This window comes from Leucoraja erinacea, chromosome 30, assembly GCF_028641065.1.
Source record: "Leucoraja erinacea ecotype New England chromosome 30, Leri_hhj_1, whole genome shotgun sequence".
Lineage (NCBI taxonomy): Eukaryota > Metazoa > Chordata > Chondrichthyes > Rajiformes > Rajidae > Leucoraja > Leucoraja erinaceus.
In genome coordinates, this window is record NC_073406.1 from 16,666,693 (window position 1) to 16,691,145 (window position 24,453).

The 24,453-nt window shown below is 43.7% G+C and overlaps 1 protein-coding gene across 1 annotated transcript in view; it reads left to right on the plus strand.

Moving 5' to 3' along the window:
* The window catches only part of LOC129711699 (rap1 GTPase-activating protein 1-like), a 280,412-nt gene that overhangs the window by 36,855 nt on the left and 219,104 nt on the right, over window positions 1-24,453 (plus strand). Inside the window, 1 exon segment of the mRNA XM_055659567.1 lies at window positions 23,088-23,123. Coding sequence (XP_055515542.1) covers window positions 23,088-23,123 — 36 coding nt within the window.

Genomic DNA, 24,453 nt, shown 5'->3' on the forward strand with positions numbered 1-24,453 from the left:
AAAGCAGTTTCAATACTTCAGCGCTAGATTCTCAGCATTTATTTTTGTAGGTGAATTTTGAGTCCCAGTGATCATTGGATTGGATTTGTATTCCCACCCATGTCACACTAGCTTCTCATTTTCACCCAACAAACAGCTAACAATGGCCTGTTTCCTTTATCATCATTACTTTTGGGCATACCTTTCATTCATTGTCCTTTTTCTTTCAACATCATCGTCCAACTATTTTGTTTCCCTTATCCCTAACCAGTCTGAAGAAGGGTCTCGACCCGAAACGTCACCCATTCCTTCTCTCCAGAGATGCTGCCTGTCCCGCTGAGTTACCCCAGCTTTTTGTGTCTATCTTTGGATCGTCTGAGCTTCAGAAGTAGACAGAAAACAGAATGGTGATTTAAACATTTCTCTTTGGGAAGCTGTAAAACAAAATACTGGAATCAAGTAGTGGACAAATTCAAACAACATTAAAATTGAAACTGAATGAGGAAACGCAGGGAGCATGAGTGAAAAGGGAAAGCAAAATAAAGTAGCAATGAGCAGGTAAAAAGGTTGCATTTTAATTATAATAATAGCTGTAAAGTGCTGAGTTCAATAGGATCAATTTAGTGATGAAGTCATCTGCGTTTTCTTGTCTTTATTTTCGCCAAAATTCATGACTGACTGAAAAACCAGAGGACAGGAGTTTGATGAGACTAGAGAAAAGGAAATGGCAAAAAGCTACAACAGTTTGTGGATTAAAGCTCATCTTGAATTTACAAGAAACTGTTGTCTGGGTTTTTTTTTAGTTCTGTATTTCACTATGAACTTGTGTCACAAATTTCCTCAAATTTGCGTCAGGCTTATGCCCAGAAAATGAAACAAAGTTTTGTCAGACTGCAAATTTAACTGAACTAAAAGAAAAGAAAAATAAATTATCGCAAAGTAAGTAAATGTTTGGAAGGCCGTAGGAAGAGGAATGAGATTAATTCATACTTCATTGTCACACGTGTCAAGTGACAGGGGAATTCTTTGCTTGCGTGCCCAAGGTATGCAAATAATCGCCACATAAAGGACCCTTGCCAGGTCCTCCTTTATTCCCCCCCCCCCCCCCCCCCCCCCCCCCCCATGTCCACCTTTGGTCATACTCCCCCCCCCCCCCCCCCCCCTCACTGCGGTCCTCCCACACTGGGTCCTCCTTTGTTCTCCCCCCCCCCCCCCCCCCCCCCCCCCCCCCCCCACCCCCTCCCCAGTCTGGGTTTCTGAGCTGTAGAAATAGTTTTACCTTTCATCAGGCAGGTAATGTTTGTGACTTTAAAGCTCTGTCTCTGAATCCTTAACATGGGAATACATTCCTCTACTGATCTTGTACAAACATGTACACCTCCATCAAATCCCCTCACAACTTTTAGTAGCTCCAAACAGGACAACCCTTTGCTCTAGTCTAACCTTGTACTAGAAATTCCATGACCATGGAACCATTTAGTACATCTCTACCGCGTCTCCTCTCCTTCCCTCCACTCCATTCCGAATTGTAGTGATCACAACTGGGTGCAAATTTCTACTCGTGACCAAACAAGATTCACCATGTAGACAAAAGAGGCTGCAGGTGATTCAAGATGCGTAACCATGTTTGGACAAAAACTTTAGGTCATCTGCAGCAGTTTTACGTCAGTGCTGGTTGTAATCTGCAGCAAATAACAGATGGAAGAGGAAGAGACCAGAGAAATCTATCGTCGGGACTCCGAGTGCAGCAGTATGATTGTGTTGTTGTAGAAGCAAAAGGTCGACCTGAGGCTCCTGTACCGCCTCCCTGATGGGAGGAGGGCAAACAGTCCATGTTGGGGTGTGAGGGGTCATTGATGTGGATGCAGAGGGATGTTGGCATGTTTGAGGCGAGGTTTTCACACCCCGTTGTTGTATCAGGAGTGAGTGTAACTGGAAGATAGCCAGTATAAAGGTGTGAGAGGGAGAGATGCGACTGGGGTTGGTAGATGGCGGGTGGAACCAGGGACAACCATGTTCAACAGCTGCTTCTTTCCAGTAACGCACAAAGTGTTGGGGAAACTCAGTGGCTCAGGCAGCATCTGTGGAGGGAATGGACAGACAATTTTCCAGCTCTGGGCTCTTCTTCAGACAGATGGAATCATAATCAAGGGGTAGATGTCCAAGTGTCCATCAGTCTGCAGAAGGGTCCTGACTCGAAACGTCGTTTGTCCATTCCCTCCACAGATACTGCCTAATCCGCCCACTTCCACCAGCACTTTGTGTTGTGCTCAAGATTCTAGCACTTGCAGTTTCTTGTATCCCTCTCATTGTTAAGACGTTTGAAGAGAGAAAATGTATAAATAAATTACATTTTGCATACAATTTCACATCCACTCCACATTAGGGGCAATTTTTCAGAGATCAATTAACTGATTTTGTGTCGGTTGTGTCTTCCTTGGCCCTTGTAATAAAGCAGTCTCTAAAGAGACAGACAGAACAGTTCCAATTCTGTTTGCTGAATGCTGTGCAAAATTGCTTTGTTGAAAACATTCAGCAGGTCAGGCAGCATCTGTGGAGAGAGAAACGGAGACAGAATTTCCATCTGTGTGACCTTTTATCAATACACAATTGTATACATACAAATTGATGCTGATTTAATTTGAATTGCAAAAAAAAAAGCAATTATTATCCTTACACTTGGCTTTGCTAAAATTGTAAATTGCCTGTAGTGTGTAGGATAGTGCTAGTGTGCGGGGATTTCTGGTTGGTACGGACTCAGTGGACCCAAGAGCCTGTTTCTGTGCTATATCTCTCAACTAAACTAAACTAAACCAAGCTACAAAGCTCTCTATATTTTGTTCTGATGAGAACGACCTTGGCCTCCCCAGGCCAAGGCAACAGCGTGATTGATTATGTCCATCAGGAGTTGGAACTCGGACTCATAGAGCAGGCAAGGCCAAAATGTCCAATGGCAGGTGAATCTCCACAGTGTTTTCCCTCAAGTAGTGGGATCTAAAACTAGAGGCCACTGGTTTAAGTTGAGAGGGAAATAAATTATCAGGGACCTGATGGGCAACTTATTCACACAGATGGCGGTGTGTAAATGGAACAAGATACCAGAGGAAGTTTAGTTTAGTTTAGAGATGCAACGCGGAAACAGGCCTTTCGGCCCACTGGGTCCGTGCTGACCAGCGAGCCCCACATAGTAACACTATCTCCTACACACACTGGGGACAATTTTTACATTTACCAAGCCAATTAACCTACATATCTGTACGCCTTAGGTGGGGGAAGAAACCAAAGTTCTCGGGAAAAAAAACAGGCAGGTCACGCGGAGAGTATACAAACTCCGTACAGACAGCACCCGTAGTCAGGATCAAACCCAGGTCTCTGGCGCTGCAAGCGCTGTAAGGCAGCAACACTACCGCTGTGCCGCAGTGCTGCCCAAACGTTGTAGTGGCAGGTACTATAAAAACATTTATAAGACACCTGGGCAGGTACATGCATAGCAAAGATTCGGAGGGATATATATCAGTTGTACGACTAGCTAAATTAATCAATTGGTCAACATGGAGGAGTTGGGCTGAATGGCCTTTTTCCATGTTTTACAGCTTTATGACTCTAATGGACTGCCAGAGAAATTAATAACCAACTTAAAGCAGACATGCTTGAAAGGGTTCAGAGAAGATTTACCGGGATGTTGCCAGGACTCGTGGGACTGAGTTATAGGGTGAGGTTGAGCAGGCTAAGGCTTTATTCCTTGGAGCACAGGAGGATGAGGGGCAATCTTATAGAGGTGTACAAAATCATGAGAGGAATAGATTGGGTAACCACACAGAATATTTTGCCAGAGTAAGGGAATCGAGAATCAGAGGGCATCGGTTTAAGGTGATGGTGGAAAGATTTAATGGGAATCATTTTTACACAAAAGGGTCTTAGCTGAATGGAACGAGCTGTCAGTGGAGGTAGCTGAGGCAGGTATTATCATCATGTTTAAGAAACATTTGGACAGGTACATGGATAGGATAGGTTTAGAGGGATATGGGCAACAGCAGACAGGTGTGACTTGTGTAAATGGGGCATGTTGGTCAGTGTGGGAAAGTGGGGCTGAAGGGCCTGTTTCCACACTGTATGTCTCTATGCCTCTATGCGAGGTCACCACAAGCTCTAGAGTGCCCACCTATCACTGCACCGTAATCTTACCCTGCAGGTAAAATTAATGGAAGCTCTAGAGGTCTGAGAAATGTTTCTCATTCAAAGCACATCACTCTCATTACACCTAGACTTCCCCTGGGATCATGGGAGAGCCCAGACCGGTGACGTCAGTCGTCGATGTCTTTGTCTGTGGAACCGTTTGATCTGCAAATGAAGTATCTGGGGATCTTGTCACTCGAAAAAAGAGCTCAATCTGCACATGTGCACAGTGGGCAAACGCATGTAAAAATGGCTCAAAAACATAGGGGGGGGGGCTTCATTGCACACACTTTGGTAGGTTCACCGCACTTGAGTGACAGTGGAATTTAGTCACCTCGCTAACGCTGATGGACCTCTCCCTTTCGGGGATTGCTAACTAGTGCCTGGTACAGCTGACTTTGCACAAAGCATTTACAGCCTTACACTCTCACAGGGACGAGACAAAGGATGGCATTGAGAATATACTGTACATTCCCCTCCCAACAAAGCAGACTGTGTCTGCTCTCGCACTATAAAAATATGAGGTTAGAACGATATGTGATTTTTTTGAGTGAGGAGAAGCACGAGTAACATTTCTGTTGGACTTAAAACAAGGCTGCTTCTATCTTCAACCATCTCTGATTTAATTACCTCATTGTCATGCACATTTTCCCCCCCTGATGATGAATAGACATACTGTCCCTGGCACAACATAAATAATAAAATTGCTTTTATTTTAACAAATAGATGTGGGCGATATATTAGAATTGGAGAGGCTTTGCATCGTTTATGAGTCCAGATGATAATTGACAATCAGAGTTATGAGCCGATTTTCTTTTCTTCTTCTTGAAATCCAACGAAAGATGCTGATTATTGGCAGTTTACGCTGAGAAGTTCTGGTTGACAGGAGTGTGGTTGTTGCTATGAGATACAGGAAATATAGCTTTGAACTTCTCCTTTCTGCTTGAATGGCAGCAGTTGATTCTTGAGGAAGCAGGCAGTGTGGAATAAACTCACTCACTGGTGTCCCCGAGGGGACAAGTACCTTCCCCGTCGACACGCCGCTAGGAACCATTAGCAGGGGAGAGAAGATGGAGCGGAGGAAAAGAAGCTTTACTTTTGGAGCGTATGGAGGGTGAGTGGTGAAACCATAACAACAATAGCCATCGGTGAAGCGCTGCTGACAAAACCCTATGCTGGATCTTGTCAAATACACAGTCAAATCGCTTTAGATGATCCTTTTAGAACCCCTGTGTTTTGTCGTAGTTCAGTTATTTGGGAGATGGTTTTGAAACCCCCTCCAGGAATTAATTTTGGCATTTTAATTTTGATTTTGTTACTGGAGTTTAGTTTTGCTCACATGTGAGATGCCTTGTTTGCACCAATGTAATGTCGATACAGAGTCTCTAATGTCTACTGCAGGTGAAACATTCTGGAATAAACTGTTTAATAGATTGATAACACAATTAGGCATCAGCTCGCAAAATTAGACCAAAACGTGCATTTGTTGAGTGAAGCAAAATGCGATTATCAAGATGATTGTATTTTAGCGAAGTGTTTGTCAGTTGGCAACAACTTGACAGCCAGCAACAGTTGAGTTCAGTTAAATCTGGGGATCATCGAGGTGCTAAATGACAGGTAAATCAGCAAAAAATGACACAAAGTGCTGGAGTGACTCAATGGGTCAGGTAGCACCGCCAGAGATGCTGCCTGACTCGCTGAGTTACTCCGGCACTTTGTATCTTTTCTAGCAAACCGACATCTGCACTTCCTTGTGTCTGAATAAATCACCAAACAAAGCCACCAAATCAATCCCCTTTTACTAATGCCACCATTTGGTGCAGCAGTCAGGATAGAGTTGGTGGGAAAAAAATAACCAGAATGATTGATTCTTGCACGGGAATATATGCTTATGTGTGAGAGATAGTTTCTGTGTGCCGAATTGTGTGGGTGTGTGTGTATGTGTGTATAATGAGTGTGGTTGTGCATGGTTGTACATTATCTGTCTGTATTGTGCTTACGGGCCTGTACAGCTGTTGCCATTAAGGATATCATCGTTCTATTACCGGTACATATGACAATTAAACACTCTTGAATTCTTCAGGCACTTTGTTTTTTTAACCCAGACAATGCCTTCCTCTGGTAGCTTCTTTACATTTTCAGAGTGAATACTGGGAAAGGTACGTGTCCAAGGTGCCAACTGGCCCACTCATTGACATAGAAATGTAGGCAAATAGAAAATAGGTGCAGATGTAGACCATTCAGCCCTTCGAGCCAGCACCACCATTCAATATGGTCATGTCTGATTATCCAAAATCAGTGGCCCGTTCCTGCTTTCTCCTCATATCCCTTGATTCCATTAGCCCTAAGAGCTATATCTAACTCTCTCTTGAAAACACCCAGTGAATTGGCCTCCACTGCCTTCTGTAGCAGAGAATTCCACAGATTCACAATTCTCTGGGTGAAAATGTTTTTCCTCATCTCAGTCCTAAATGGCCTATCCCATATTCTTAAACTGTGACCCCTGGTTCTGGACTCCCCTAACATCGGGAACATTTTCCCTGCATCTAACCTGTCCAATCCCTTAAGAATTGTATATGTTTCTATCAGATTCCCTCTCATCCTTCTGAATTCCAGTGAATATAAGCCCAGTCGATCCATTCTTTCATCATATCTCAGTCCCGCCATTCCCGGGAATTAACCTGGTGAACCTATGCTGCATTCCCTCAATAGCAAGAATGTCCTTCCTCAAATGAGGAGACCAAAACTGCACACAATACTCCAGGTGTGGTCTCACCAGGGCCCAGTATTACTGACACAACCACCTCTCCTGCTTGTCAAAGACTGTGTCCTCACATCTTGAAATGGTAACCTTGAACAAAACACAAAGTGAGGGAGGAAATCGAAGGGTTTTGGCCCGAAACGTTGCCTATTTCCTTCGCTCCATAGATGCTGCTGCACCCGCTGGGTTTCTCCAGCATTTTTGTCTACCAGGGAATCAACAGTTCAGGCAGCGTCTGTGGAGGGAACGGACAGGCATTGTTTCAGGTCGGGACCCTTCTACCTTATTGTAGAGACAGCTCAAAATAGACTCCCCACCTGATCATCTTCTCTGTCACCTTGGTTCCCACTCTTGTTTGCTGCACAGGTAAGAAAAACTGCAGTTGGCAGAGCACTCTGTACCTATAAAAAAAAAATTAATTCTGATCTCAACCGGGCTCCCGTGACTCGATGGAGCTGCTTAGTAAAAGGCAAAGTGACCCGCTGGTCCTCGTAAAATTTATGGCAGGTGGAATTAGACATGGAAATTGGCATCAAATTGGGAGCAAAACATTATTAGTCACGACTATTTAGTGCAGTTTTTTTTAATGTGTTTTCTTTAGTTTTGGGTCATATGAACACTTGGAACACTTGGTCAATTAAAAAGAAAGACTATTTTTGTTTGTTTATTTGTGGATCTAGGTGTGGTCTGCAATGCCCAGTGATGGCCCATTCCCAATTGCCCTTGAGAAGGTGGGGTGAGCCTCTCGCTTGGTTTGTTGTTGTTCTTCTGGTGAAGGTGTGGCCACACTGGGCTAGGGATGGAGTTCCAGGAAAGAGACCCAGCAGCAATGGAGGAACGGAGTTACATTTCCAAATTAGGATGGTGTGGCACTGATTACAATCCTGCAGAATAGTGGCACCATACACTTGCACCTTTAGATTAGTTTGGTTTAGTTTAGAGATACAGCGTGGAAACAGGTCCTTCAGCCCACTGAATTCATGCCGACCAGCGATCCCCCTGCACTAGCATCATCCTACACGCTAGAGACAATTTACAATCTTTACCGTAGCCAATTAACCTCCAAACCTGTAGGAAGGAACTACAGATGCTGGGTTAAACTGAAGATAGACACAAAAAGCCGGAGTAACAGCGGCTCTGACAGCAGATTTCTTTCATTCATTTCTTCTATATCTCTCTGCATCGCCGTCTGTATCACTCGCTTTCCTTGCCCCTGACTCTCAGTCTGAAGAAGGGTCTCGACCTGAAATGTCACCTATTCCTTTTCTCCAGAGATGCTGTCTGACCTGCTGAGTTACTGCAGCTTTTTATGTCAACCTCCAAACCTGTATGGCTTTGGAATGTGGGAGGAAATCGGAGAATCCGGGCAAAACCCACGCGGTCATGGAGAAAACGTACAAACTTCGTACGGATAGCAACCGTTGTCAGAACCCAGGTCTCTGTCGCTGTAACTCTACCGCTGTGCCAGGGTGCTGCCCTATTGTCCTTATTGGAGCCATTGACTTGAGATAGTCTCAGTGAGTGCCTGCCACAGTGTGCATTTCTAAAGCGCCAATACATCACTTTCAGGTTATCCCAATGTTCTTTGTGGTCAATTATGTTTTGTTTAAAGTAAATACAATTTGTGCACAACTTGGTCTCACAGAAAAACACAATGCTATCGATGTGGTATGTGGTTATTTTTCATGATCTGTATCACAAGGCTGGACAATAACTGTTCTTCAGCTATTATTATTAGCCGGACTGAAGAAGGGTCTCGACCCAAAGCGTCACCCATTCCTTCTTTCTGGAGATGCTGCCTGTCCCACTGAGTTACGCTCACATTTCGTGTCCATCTCCAGCTATTCCTGACTGTTATCTCAGCCAATAGTCTCACATAATCTCCTTCAGGCCAACGGCAGTGGGTCCTGAAAATAAACAAATAGAACTTTGGCCTTTTTTTCCTTCCCATTCCAAACTGAGGTAAAAAAATCACAAATGGAGAGGATCGATCCCGTTCCTACTACAAATCAAAATGAAAAATGTCTTGGGTAAAATGGGACATTTTATGACTAGACAGATAAAGGCAGTCATTAAGTTTGATGGATCGTTAATTAGGAAAATACCACATTACCGCAGGATATGTTAGCACAAAACAACATCGTAGGTTCCTAATTTGATGAAACAAAAAGATTGTGAACAGTGTAACGCAGGAATAGGTCCGTCAACCCACAATGTCCCTTCTGAACATGATGCCAAGTTAAACTAATCTCCTTAATTTAGTCATATAAGTCTATAAGATCACCCTTCATCCTCCTGCTCTCCAAGGAATAGAGTCCCAGCCTGCTCAATCTCTCCCTATAACTCCGACCCTTGAGTCCTAACAACTTCCTCAAACATTTACATGGATAGGTTAGGTTGGAAAGATATGCAGGCAGGTGGGACTAGTGTAGATGGGACATGTTGGTCGGTGTGGTCAGGTTAACTGAAGAGCCTATTTGACTATGACCTCTGCCTGCACGTGATTCATATCCTCACCCTGCATACCCATGTGCCAATCTAAAACCCTCTTAAACACCTCTATTGTATCTGCATTAATCAACGTTCAATACTCATCAATAAAGAGTTTTGTTCTTCATATTAGAAACATAGAAACATGGAAACATAGGTGCAGGAGTAAGCCATTCGGCCCTTCGAGCCAGTACCACCATTCAATATGATAATATCTGATCATCCAGAATCAGTACCCCATTCCTGCTTTCTCCCCATATCCCTTGATTCCATTAGACCGAATAGCTACTGTATATCCAACTCTCTCTTGAATACATCCATAGAAATAGCCTCCACCGCCTTCGGTGGCAGAGAATTCCACAGATTCACAACTCTCTGGGTGAAATATTAAGTATCAAATAACTCCATTGATAAGAGAAAGAATATTCTGTTTGCAAACTCATAAACAACTCTAATTTAAGTTGCTAAATAGCACGGTGAATATTTTACCCCACAGCTAGAACATCTGACATAAATCACTTTTAACTGTTACCCTGTAAACTAGATTAGTTTATATAATCTTTCTACAATTCTCAGGTCACAGTAAAGACATTTTTATATTTGACTGTAAACCATTTTTTTATTTGTGAGTACAAATATATAAATCTAGCACAACTGGGAGCCTGGGAACAGTTTTGTCATACATGTGTAAATATATTCACAGACAATATATTTTCTTTGCAAAAAAGATAGTTGTAATCAGTTTTCACCAAATTAGACAATGCAATAGAATTCAAATATGAAGAACACAGGCAATTGAAAACAGCACCTAAAGAGCTTGTACTGTTTATGACGCCTTATCCACCCACAATATGGCCCTGGCATGGTGGATCAGCGGTAGAGCTGCTGCCTTACAGCGCCAAAGGCCAGGGCTCGATCCTGACTACGGGCGCTGTCTGTGCGGAGTTTGTACTTTCTCGCTGTGACTGCGTGGGTTTTCTCCGGGTGCTCTGGTTTCCTCTCACATCCCAAAGATGTGTAGGTTTGCAGGTTACTTGTCTCTAGTGATAGTGTTCACTAGATTAACCGTCAGGAAGCCAAGGTTCTGTTTTATTTTAGGAAAAGGTGGATGAAAGAATCCCTCCAACACAGGTACAAATTCAACCTCAATTAGTTCACAGCTCCTTCTGGAGTAGAGGGGTTGTGGGATGGAGCCTCATTGTTCAAGCACATAATCTAGATCTGAAAAGAGTCTTCACATGAAGAAACAGCGTTCTCCAGAGATCCTGCCGAACTCCAGCATTTTGTGCCTTGTAAACCAACATCAGTAGTTTCCACATATAACCTAGACTTCTGCCTGTGCTGATAGAGTGTTTAGAGACACAGCACGGAAACAGGCTCTTCGGCCCACCGGGTCCATGCCGACCAGCGATCTCCGCACATTAATACATCCTACACCCACTAGGGCAATTTTTATATTTACCAAGCCAATTAACCGACAAACCTGTACAACTTTGGAATGCAAATAACACACTAAAGCCTGAAGTCCCTAGTGCAACCAAGGCAGTTTTCCGTTCAGAGTTTAGTTGGAACTAAGGGCCTGTCCCATTTGGCCATCATTTGCGTGTAATTTACGCGTCATCATTTACGCTTCACGACGCGCGCGTCATGACATGCACGTGAATTTGGCCATTTCAATTTTCAGACCCATATATCTTCTTCCCGAAGGCAGGAGTGAGATTCAAGCAAGGTCAGGGTGGTGTGGTTCTTGATGCTGACTGCCTTTTAGGACAGTGCCTCCTGTAGATCCCTTCAATGGTGGAGGTCTGTACCTGTGATGGACCAGACAATATTCACCACTTTTTGTAATCTCCTTCGTTCCTGTGCGTTTGAGATGCTGAACCAGGCCGTGATGCAGCCAGTCAATATGCTCTGTGCCAACACACATAGAAGTTCAAGAAGAGTATTTGTCACCATATGACATCACCTCAATCTTCTAAGGAAATAGAGGTGTTGATGGACTTTCTTTATAATTGCATCAATGTGCTGGGTCTTCACAGATATGCATTGCCAGGAACCTTAAGTTGTTGACTCTCTCCACCACCGAACCATTGATGAAGGCAATGAGTACAAAGTTGTTTGTTCTGGCACCATTCAATCAGATGACGAATCTTCCGTGCATCCATTTGCAACTGGTTCCTCGAGTTCCACACCAACACAACACAACACAATTGGTGTGAATTGGTCTACATCCAATCAGAGGATGGAACTTCTATGGGTGTGCAGCAGAGAGCATATTGACTGCCTGCATCACGGCCTGGTTCGGCAACTTGAACGCCCAGGAGCGAAGAAGACTGCACAAAAAGTTGTGAACACTGCCCAGTCCATCACTGGCTCTCACCTCCCCACCATCGAAGGGATTTACCGGAGCTGCTGCCTCAATAAGGCAGCCAGCATCATCAGAGACCCACAGCACCCTGCCTACACCCCTGAAAGCTGTAACGCCCAGGTTCAGAAACAGCTTCCTCTCCACAACCGTTCGGCTATTAAACAATACAACCTCAAATAAGCTCTGAACTACACAGACTATTATTGTTATTATTGCACTATTGATTTTTTTAAATGTACGTATGTGTGCGTGTGCGTATATATATATAATCTATATACAGTATGTGTATTTGTGAGTATGTGTAAATATACACACACTGAACTATTTTTTTCTTGCTCATTTATTATATTGTTTACAGAGTACTATATTTACATATTCTGTTGTGCTGCTGTGTAAGGATTTCATCGTTCTATCTGAGACATGACAATAAAATGCTCTTGACTCTCTGGGATCTCCCTCCTATACTGTGATTCATCATTATCCATAATTCGTCTAACAATGGTGGTGTTATCAGTGAATTTACAGGTGTAGTTGGAACTGTCCGGCTACTCAGTCATGGGTATAGAGCAGGGAACTGATCACACAGCCTTGAGGTGCTCCTGTGCTGATGGCTATCGAGGAGGAAATGTTGTTGCCAATACACACCAATTGTGTTCTGGTGATGTGGAACTCAAGGATCCAGTTGCAAATGGATGCACAGAGGCCCAGTTCCCTGATCTTGATAACAAGTTTGGAGGGGATGATGGTGTTGAACGCCAAGCTATAGTCTATGAACAACAGTCTGCAGGTGTTTTTTATTATCCAAGTGGTCCAGTGCAGAGTGGAGAGCCAGTGAAATCGCATATTTATTGACATGCTGGAAGATTTCATATGGTTTTACCGTGAGTTAAAAACACAAATCATAGATCGCACTTTGAACCACCTAGTTAGAATTTGGACTTTAGACTTTGGAGATACAACACATAAACAGGACATTTGGCCCACCGAGTCCATGCTGACCAACGATCACCCCCCTACTTTAGCACTATCCTTACACACGAGGGACAATTTAGAAATTTTACCAGAGCCAATTAACCTGCAGATCGGCACGTCTTTGAAGTGTGGGAGGAAACCGGAGCACCCGGAGGAAACCCACGCGGTTACAGGGAGAACGTTCAAACTCCACACAGGCAGCACCCGTAGTCAGGATCGAACCCGGGTATCTGGCGGTGTGAGGCGCTGTGCCGCGCAATTTCTATTTGTAAGTGTAGAAGTGGCCACAGTACACCGCATGCAAGGTTAGATTGCATATCTGATGTCGGATAGATATCAGACAAACTAAAATGAACTGCAACCAGAATTGTTCAGGCCTATTTCCCAATCCTTGCTAATCCACCAAGAAATAGTCCCATGGCACAACCTAACGTGGACTAATTATGTACAAAATTCCACTTAAGAAGTTCCACTTAAGTGGTCCAATTGCAAAGTGACCTTTTGTGCTGTCGGAGGGGGAATGAAGTGTGTGCCCAGATGCACGTTTAGTAAAACGTCAGGTTTATTTGAAATTTTTAAAAAGCATACATGTGGGATTAATCGAAATCATTTGCAAAGAGCTGTCACAGATACAATGTGTAATGAGGTTAAGTTTGCTGCTGTTTAGTTTTTTGACACTAAAGCTCTTGTTATCATAGTTCATTTAAACTCCCTGTAGTAAACACCTCACACTTAGGGTCACAGAGCTGTAGAGTCCAGAGCCAGGCCACTTCACCAATCTGGTCCATGCTGACCAAGAGGGATATTGGATTGGTCCTATTATCAGGGATGTGGCCCATACCCCTACGCCCTGTCCATATGTCTGTCCAAATATCTTTTGAAGGTTGTAATTGTATCAATTTAGACTTTAGGCTTTAGAGATACAGGGCAGAAACAGGCCATTCGGCCCACCAAGTCATTGCCGACCAGCGATAACTCCGTACACTAACATTATCCTACACACTAGGGACAATTTACAATTTTTAACCAAAGCCAATTAACTTACAAACCTGTATGTTTTATTTTCGAATGTGGAAGGTAACTGGAGCACCTGGGAAAACATACCCAGTCACAGGGAGAACATACAAACTTTGTAGAGACAGCACCAGTGGTCAGGATCAAACCCGGGTCTCTGGCGCTGTAAGGCAGCAACTCTACCACTACTACTGGGCCACAGTGCTGCCAACTTGAAACACTTAAACCTTTGGCAATGTAACACTCTTATTTTGTTTTAGGTTGAAAGGTCCTTGGCTTGGGAAAGGCTATTGTAGGAGCTACTATTTGAGTACAATCTGAAGCTACTGGGCCACTGTGCTGCCCCCTATATCTTCCTCTGGCAGCTCATTCCAAATATGGACTGCCCTCAGAGTGAAAAAGCTACCCCTGAGGTCCCTCATAAATCTCTCATCTTCAGCGTCTAACCTATAGTTTAAGAATCCTTTACCCAGGGAAAAAGACTGTGAGCATTCACTTTATCCATGCCCCTCATTATCAACTTGCGCCATTTCCAACTATTCTGAGGCAATGATCCCAACTCTAGGACACTGAAAACTCCCGAGTGTTGCCTCTGGTGCTCACAATGGACTGACATTCTGCAGGGTTTGCTTGAGTAGAGGGTACCATTTTCTCTTCTGCCCTTAATGTCACCTGCAGTAATTTCTGGTCCTACTAAAAGTTGAGATTCTTGATCATATCAGAATCTTCAACATTCATCATTCTGGGATGGCATGATGGCGCAGCGGTAGAGTTACTGCCTCACAGCACCGGAGACCCAGGCCCGATCCTGATCACGGGTGCTGTCTATACGGAGTTTGTACGTTCTCCCTGTGACCACATGGGGTTTCTCCGGGTGCTGCGGTTTCGTCCCACCCCCCAATGACGTATGGGTTTGTAGGTTCATTGCCTTTGGTTATAAATAAATTGTAAATCGTCCCCAGTGTGTAGGATACTGTTAGTGTACGGGGATCGCTGGTCAGACTCAGTGGGCTGAAGGGTCTGTTTCTGTGCTGTATCTCAAAACTAAGTCAACTAAACAAAACTAATTCATAGCACACCTGTGACAGAGAACATATTGTGTTGTACTTTTAAATTTGATCATAATCATTATGTACTGTATGTGACTCATCAAAGGGCTAAATTATATATAATCAAGTAAAAGATTATGGTCACGAGATCACCTGTCACTGCAAACCTCATCATTAATCTCAAAGCCACTTGACATATTACATCAGCTCTGAGTTCTTCCAGGTGCTAGTGAGTTAATGTAAAGGGCCTGTCCCACAGCGGCGACCTAATTTGCGAGTTTAGAAGAGTTTGCACTCGACTCATTGCAGCATGGTCGACACGTGGTCCTATGTCTATGTAACTCTCCTTCATGCTCAAGAGAAGTTCACGCATACTCGAGGCCTCAGTTGGTCGAGGAGTATTTTTTAGCATGCTGAGTAAAAATTGGTCGGCATGGAAAAAAATCTATATATTTTTTACTCTTAGGTTTAGTCGAAGTAAGTCTTAGTAGGTCGGCATTGTTATTCGTAGGTAATTGAAGGCAATTGGAGGTAATCGAAGGAAGTCGAAGGTGGTCGTAGATAGTGTTAGTATAGTCGAAGGAGGTCGTCTTCACTCTACTATTCGGTGTCCAATTTTCCCAAAGCTAGTCGAAGCTAGTCTTCAACATAGTCAAAGGAGATCAAAGGAGGTCTTCTACATATTCGTAGGAGGTTCTCTACATTGTCCAAGGAGGTCGTAGGAGATGTTCTACTTCGGCGATACAACAAGACCATGACACTTTTTAAAACTCTCCTGAACTCTTCTCAACTCACAAATTAGGTCCGTACAGTGGGACAGGCCCTTTTGAGTAATCTTTTGAAACATTCTGCTAACATTCTGAATCAAAGTTAGTTTACTTCCCCGTTAATAAAACTCACCTGTACTGCACTTCTACTGCTTGCTTTGAGGGCAAGGCTCGGTTGGAGAGTCGGGAAATGCCTTGTCAAGTTGGAAACGTGCTGAGTGTTCAAAAAAACGTTTTCCGTTGTGGGGACAGACACAAAATACTGCAGTAACTCAGCGGGACAGGCAGCATCTCTGGAGAGAAGGAAAGTGGGGCGTTTCGGGTCAAGACCCTTCTTCAGAGATGCTGCCTGTCTCGCTGAGTTACTCGAACATTTTGTGTCTATCTTCGATTTAAACCAGGATCTGCTGTTCCTGTTCGTTACTACACAGTTTTTTTGTGGGGTGACGAGGGAGCCAGGGGGGGGGGGGGGGGGGGGGGGGGACCTTATTGAGATGCACAAAATCATGAAGGGCATATTGAATTTAGTTTAGTTTAGTTTAGTTTGGAGATACAGCATGGAAACAGGCTGTTCAGCCCATCGTGTCAACGCCAAACAGCGATCCCTGCACACTAATACTATCCTACACACACCCGGGACTACTTTACAATTTTACCAAAGCCAATTAACCTACAAACCTGTGTGTCTTTGGAGTGTGTGAGGAAACCGGAGCTGCCAGAGAAAACCCAGGCTGGTCACAGGGAGAACGTACAAACTCTGCACAGACAGCACCCGAAGTTGGGATCAAACCCCGGTATTTGGGGCTGTGAGGGAGCTTTTTCAAAGGGTTGTGGATTCTAAAGCTAGAAGGCAACGGCTTAAGGTGAGAGGGGAGAGATTTAAGGGGGACCTCAGGAGCCACTACATTGTTGAGAGGTAGCAGAGAACGCATGTAGGGTAAAAAGATGCCATGAAACTTGTGAGCCTTATAATCACTGGCTGATACAGGTGATTCACTGCCCTAGCTTGCAGTTTTCTGTATCACTATTTCCTGACCTGCACAATGCTCACCCAATGTTTCCAAGACTGCAGAAATATTTAATACTTTCCATATTTTGAAATACACTAAAATATAAATATTTTTTCAGGCACCATGCCATTGATCTGCTTGGATTATTTGCACTCATTTATATCACCTTTCATCTTTCTAAAAGCACAGGTGTACTTTGCAAGGTTGAAGTTAGTTTGACCTGTCAGAATGTGCCATTATCGCCCAAGTCTTTCACTGGCTCCATTGTTTTCTATGGGAAAGTGCAGGCAATGAGAGAGGAGCACAGCTTGTACTGTGAGTTCTACATCAGTGGACCAGACCGCTGCCATTGTGGGTCTGTGGTGTTTTGGAAGCGGACTAAAGCAGGGATTACAATGCATGCTCCCAAGCCGCAGCTGAGGGCGGGCTAAGTTGACCCAAGCGTCTTGCCACGAGACTCCCCACTCACTGTTGTGCACTGGGTGATCCAGCTGAGCCTCGGTCGACAGCAAGAGTAGATCAGAGAGGAACTGCTTGATTTCTGATATCTTAATGGATGGCTGAGAGTGGGAGCGTATCGGAGCGAATAAAATGGTAAGATGCAATCTCTTTCCCCAGGGTTGAAGAATCGAGAACCAGGGGGCACATAGTGAGAGGAGAAAGATGTAAAGGATTTAAACCCAAGGGGCAACTTTGTCACACAGAGGGTGGTTGGTATATGGAGGAAGTAGTTGAGGCAGGTAAAATAGCCAACATATAAAAAAAGACATTTAGAGAGGAACATGGATATGAAAGGTTTAGGGGGATATGGACCAAGCACAAGCAAAGGGGACTAACTTAGATATCTTGGTCAACCTGGATGATTTAGGCTGAAGGGCCTGTTTCCGCGTTGTATAGCTCAATTAATTAATGATTCTATTTCTAAGACTGCCAAATGTTTTTGCCTGCTGCTAGGGGCAGGTGGTGGATGTCTCTGCACTTTATATTTGATTTTTTTTGGTTCAATTTGTGTAAGTTAGAGGTTTAGCCTGGATACAACAGCAGACCTGGCATTATATAAATATAAAAATGTGGAATCACTCAGCAGGTCAGGCAGCAATACGTTTGATGCATTTTGTAAAGAAAGCCCTTGCAGAGAGACCATGGAGATTATGTGTTCCCAAATCAAGCTTAGATTTTATTTCATGGGCCTTCCACCCAATGTCCAGTGCAATTCTATTGCAGCCCAAGCATTGACCCCACAGGGTTGTTCACCTGCAAAAACCCATATTGCTGCTTCCTGGCTATTTAGGCTATCTATTCCAATATCTGATTCCAAGTCAGGTGGGATCAATTTTCCCATTTTGGAAAGTAGCTTGGGTGAGTAACTAGAGTATGTTTTGTAGATGATACATAGACTGTAACTATAGTGCATCGAGATTGGAGAGGGTGAATCTTTACAGTGGTTGATGTGAATGCCATTAACTGATTGATCAGATCTCCACTTTTTGAGTTTGTCGGGCTGTGTGTTCCCAGTCCAACCCTATCCACCAGGCCAAGATCCCCACTCCCATGCAGAAAACAAAGAACTGCAGATGCTGGTTTATACCAAAGGTGGACACAAAGTGCTGGAGTAACTCAGCGGGTCAGGCAGCATCTTTGGAGTAAAAGGACGGGGGGCGTTTCGGATTGGGACCCTTCTTCGGTCTGAAACATCACCCATCCTTTTTCTCCAGAGATGCTGCCTGTCCTGCTGAGTTACTCCAGCACATTGTGTTTAACCTCACTCCCATGATCAGTTGACTCTGAGCGTGACTTTCTACAAGCAGATCTCAAACCCTGGGATAAAGGCTCTAGGGTTAGGAACATAAGATGATTAAAAACTCTAGGGTTAAGTCAGAGCATTTCCATTGTATTTGTGGATTATGGTGGAATTAGGCCCGAAAAAGCCTGTTCCATTACAGAGAGATGGAATTAAAATTACAGGGATTGTATACAAGTGACACCCGGGCCTCAGGCTGTATGTGGTAAACACAACAGAAGTATGAAGGAAAACGATTACCTGACATGTAAATATTTTAAAACTTTATTTATGGAACGTGGGCAGGGCAGGAATTTAATGACTGGTCCAAATTGCCTTTGAGAAGGTAATAGTTAGCTGTTTTTTTAGAACTTTTCTCCAGCGTGCCTTGGGGAGGGAGTTACAGGATGTAAACATAACAAGAATGAAGGAATAGCAACTACATGCATCTGCAAAGAACCACCAGATCATGGGTGTGAAAATATCTAAGAAGTATCTAGACCCAGGTATCTAGACCAACATTTGAATTGCCAAGGCTAGTGGTCAAAAGCTGGTAAATAAGATTAGTGGCGATGTGTACTTGATGGTCGGGCTGGACATGATGGGCTGAAGAGCCTGTGTCTGTGCTATTTGACCCTTCACTGTATTGGTCACAGTTCTTGGGTGGTAAGAAGGAAGTGGTCGTAGAGAGTGGTGGGGGAATGTGGATGTCAAGGCTCCGTTTAGAGCCCAGGGATTGCTGAGTCAGATGGTTTGGAGATCAGAGCGTCAGGGCCTGCCATTAGCAGGGGTTGGGGAAGGGGACTTGTCAGGGTATCAAAGAGTTGGGTCAACCAAGGTGCCTTGCACCAAGATTTATACTATTGCGTGGGGCAGGAACATCAGATGATTCAAGACCGGGACCTGGGTTCCACAGTGAGGGTGGAATTCTGTACCTGACTAAATCAGATACACTTCATACGGTAAATTATCACAGGGATTCACTGTCAGATCTCTTTTGTTTTGGAGCTGTGCACTTAAAGCTGGGCACTGAGATCATTAAAGGTGTTGCTCAGGTTGAGAAAGCAGTGATAGAGCCATACGTAACTCCAGGTTTCATCAACGGAGCGTAGAATATACAAGTAGTGCGGTCATACTGAACTTTTATAAACGTTGGCCTGGTCTTAATTAAAGAATTGTGTTCAGTTTCGGTTTGCTTCATTATATGAAAGACAGAGAAGGTCGACGAGATTTACGGGAATGTTTCCTGGGATAAAAGACTGCTATTACAGAATCATAAGATCAGATATTAGGCTGGCATTCTAGCTGTCAGTGGGTGTGGGAGCATTGGTATCGTGGAATCAGGGTTTGGAACGCAGGGAAAACTGTACACAGCAAGTTTCCAGAGAGCACCAGTGAATCGTGAGCAGTACCTCCTTCAATCAGGAATAGCGATCGGCCAGGATTCCTGCTGCTCTTTGGAACACTGCCCTTGAATTCTTTATGAGAGACCTCTACTCACTGCTTTAGACATTTCAGCAGATTGCTGTTATACTTTCCACTCAGGAAAGGAATCCATTTTCACGCATGGGTGAACTGTGAATGGTTGCCTGCTCAGTACACAGACATGTTCAAACATATGAAAATAGAAGGGCACATTGTAATGTCACAAGCATTGTTTTGGTCGCACTACGGACTTTGGTTTTGCACTAATGTGGCCTAGTGTAACTGATTACTAATTCATTGTATTATTGATTGTTATATATTTATTTGTGTGTTGCTTTAATGAGCCTGTGAAGCTGCAGCAAGTAAGAATTTCATTATCCCATCACCTGTAAATAAGCCTTGGCTCGCCCCTTGACTTTGGAAAGGCTTGGAGTTTATCCTGAAGGATAATATCTGTTCCATAACCTTTGAGATTTAATCTTAATTTTTCTGCTAATAAAATACATTATTCTTCTGTCAACATGACAACTACAACATTTATATATATATATATATATATATATATATATAACTTTTTAAATACTTCCATTCACATATTACTTTTAAAATCCCAAGCTTCCTTGCAGGAGTTTTAGTAATTATTTGATTAATATGGGTGTCAGGGGTTATGGGGAGAAGGCAGGAGAATATGGTTGAGAGGAAAACATGGATCAGCCATGATTGAATGTCGGAGTCGACTTGATGGGCCGAATGGCCTAATTCTACTCCTTGAACTAATGAGTACTGCCAAGCAAAGCATAGTCGATCCTGAGCAATAGGAGGAGATACAGGCAGCAGGTCTGGTCACAGAGGTTAGTTTTAACAAGGAGGCAGAGGTATCTGGGGGTGTGAGAGGCTCTTCTTGAGATAAACGCCGGGCAAGTGAGGGCACTGCTTCTAACTGAAGGATTTAAATCTGAAGTGATCAAAACGAGCTTGAGTGTGGAGAACTGAAAGACATTGCAGAGTAAAATGAGGCGCTGTTAAAAACTGTAGAGAGATAACTCTTTGCCGGTAAGCAAAAAATTAGTGTTTTTCAGATTTACACATGGTATAACATTGCTTATTAGTAAAGCAACGGTTTTCACAGTTTATGTTTTCATTGTAATCTCTACAGGTGCCTGAAAAAGTCTAACACCCAGGAGATGGCATAGCATTTGTGAACAGACTTTCAAATTAGTTAAACAACATAAATGTGCAGGCAGCATGGGGGTGTTGTCTCAACACATTGGTGGTCTACGGATCTCATCACGTGACAATTCAAGTTTGCGTAATTGAATTCAGAGGAGGAAAGGAAGTGCCTGCTATTACTCAGTCACAGCAATCAACTTGTGGTTTTTCAAATTGTGGTTACTTAATTGGATTTTAAACTCTGGTCGTTAACTTAATGAACACTCAAAAGCCTTGTTCCTGTTTTGTGAAACTCCAGGTCCCACAAAGGTCCCCCAATCAAGGGATTACAGTAAATTGGGTAATTATTCAGCTCAAGTTAATTGAATGCACTCTCTGCCTTTACCCAGTTGTTGTGGCCTTCTCCAGTAACTCCTCTGGGACCTGATTTGACCTTCCTCTGTCAAGCGGTTTGCACTTGCCCTGTTGATGAATTGTAATTACCTCAAAATGTAGTTTTGTGTTCAGTTTTGGGCTGGTGCTTGTTTTCTTATCTCAAGCTGGAATTATTTCCAATTGTGATCCAGTGGGGTTGGCGAGGAGGTTTCCTGATTTTCAAATCCCCTCTTCGACCAGTGAGCTTACAGCCACGATTTAGCAAGATCCAAAAACTCATTGCACAAGGAACCACCCAATGTGCTGTTTCTAAACTTAGACCAATGACCAGAAATACCTTCCTAAGGTACTGAATGTGAATGAATCCAACACTTGATGTGGCTCTAATGTAGAGTACAGCAGATGAAATCTCTAGGCCTTTAACCCTTATGATATTCTGTAAAATGATGAAAATGTCTATTTTTATTTTTCTTGCCTGGTTTATTTAATTCGACGGCATTTGATGTCCTTGGACCATTAATTGGAGAGCCGTGTCTGTGGGCATGTACTGCCTGTCTGCACAAAAGTACAGTCAACCCTTGTTGTAACGGACCTCTTTATAATGGATTTTGGTTTTAGTGGTCAGGGCTGCCAACGCCACCCTGGCTCGCTCTGCCTCCCTGGCCACTTGCTGCCCACCCCAACCCTGGTCACTGCCTTATCTGTGCCAGCCAATGCCAACACCGGCCCACACCTTCCTTGGCCACATCTGCTGCCACCACCCCTTGTATTGTTGTATTGAGGCCTTGGAGCTTTGTAGCTTAGCATAGGTGCGTAGGCTTTGGTTTAATGTTTCATCAGAAAAAATACACCTGTGTCAGTACAGTTCTTGCTCAGTCTAAATCTTATTGTTGGGTGTCTACACGTGAAATGCCATATATTACACGTGGTTATTGCGGAAAATCGGCAATAACGCACACTATTCCTGTTATAACGAGGGCTTACTGTATTGTGATGATGGTCACACTGAAGGGAAGCGTGGAGCAAGGTTTCTCGTAGTGATGTCAGATGAGATCTGGTTTCCCAGAGGGATTGTTTGCAGGAAAATAAGTTGGATGCACGGTCAAAATACGCATGATGTGTTGCACAATGGTGCGTTCAGTAGAGCTCGCGTATGGGCGGCACGATGGCTCAGCGGTAGAGTTGCTGCGTTACAGCGCTTGCAGCGCCGGAAACCTGGGTTTGATCCTGACTACGGGAGATCTGTACGGAGTTTGTACCTTCTCCCCGTGACCGCGTTTTCTCTCACTCTCCAAAGACATACAGGTTTATAGCTTAATTGACTTGGCACACCTAGTGTGGGCAGGGATCGCTGGTCGGTGCGGACTCAGTGGGCTGATGAGCCTGTTTCCACACTGTATCTCTTAAAAATGAATTCCACAGATTCACCACATAGAAACATAGAACATAGGTGCAGCAATAGGCCATTCAGCCCTTCGAGCCAGCACCACCATTCAATATGATCATGGCTGATCATCCATGAAAATCAGTAACTTGTTTCTGCTTTCGCCCCATATTCCTTGATTCCGTTAGCCCTAAGAGCTAGCGTATGTCTAACTCTCTCTTGAATACATTTAGCCACTGTCAAGTTAAATGTGTGCAAATAAGCACAGATTTGTGCATTAACAATTTCTGAATTGAAGATTAGAAAATGGTTGGATGATAATAAAAAATCTCAGTGCCATAATTCTTTGTTATTTCTTCTGTTTTAGGATAGACAAGTCTTTCATTCGCTTGAGAAGTGCACAGTAAGTCAACGGCTTTATCTAATTTGTGCAGAGTTGCCTTGCTGCTGGGTTGCTGGATTGTGTGCTGCTAATTTCATTCATAATGTGAATGAGAAATACTAAATATCATGGGGACATTACAGGAGGATGGCAGAAGGAGAAATGTTTTTTGAGGATTAAAGGATTTAAATTGTTGACAAGATCTGACTGTGTGTAATCTGCTTGTATTTAATATTAACCAAAGACAATATTCTCTGTGAAGCAATGTAAGACCATTGAAAATAGCACTGTGGTATTGTTGCTGTATTATTTTGAGTGCTTGTTGCTATAAATATTAAGTAATCATTTTTAAATTATGAATGATATCTGGTTTGGGATTTGTAGCATGAGTATTAGTGAATGCATGCCGAAAGGATTTACATGCTATGGGATTCCAGTCACCACTATCAACATCATCATCCCCTCCAAGCTTGTTACCAAGCTCTCAGATCTGGGTCTCTGAGCATCCCTCTGCAATTGGATCCTTGACTTCCTCATCCACAGACCACAGTCTGTCCGTATTGGTGGAAATGTGTCATCCTCGATAACAATCAGCATGGGAGCACCTCAAGGCTGCGTGCTCAGCCCCCTGGTATACTCACTCTATACTCATGACTGTGTAGCTGGACATAGTGCAAACTCCATCATCAAGTTCGCCGATGACACCACTGTTGTGGGACGAATCACTGATGGTGACGAGTCAGAGTATAGAAATGAGATCGACCGATTGACCAAATGATGCCAGCACAATAACCTGGTCCTCCACCACCAGCAAAACCAAGGAACTGATTGTGGACTTTGGAAGGGGTAGGATAGGGACCCACAATCCCATTAATATCAACAGGACAATGGTGGAAAGGGTCAAGAACTTCAAATTCCTGGGCGTGTATATTTCCAAAGATCTTTCCTGGTCCCAGCACAATGATGCAATTATAAAGAAAGCACGTCAGCGCCTCTACTTGAGTGCATCAATTGCCTAAGTCATTACCAAACAGGCTGTATCAATTGCTAAACGAACTGCAATTGCTGGACAGACAAGTACAGAGGCATCACTGCCGAAACTGTAATTGTCTTGTATCGATTGGTTCAAGATTTGGAGGGATATGGACCAGGCCAGGACCAAAGGGACCAGCTCGGATGGGGTATCTTACTCAGCATGTCGGCGGAGTTGGGCTGAAGGGCCTGTTTCTGTGCTGGATGACTCTACAATCAATGATCATCCCATTGATGGACCCAAAGTGCTGGAGTAACTCAGCAGGTCAGGCAGCATCTCTGGATAACATGAATAGTTGGCATTGTGGGTTAAGCCCTT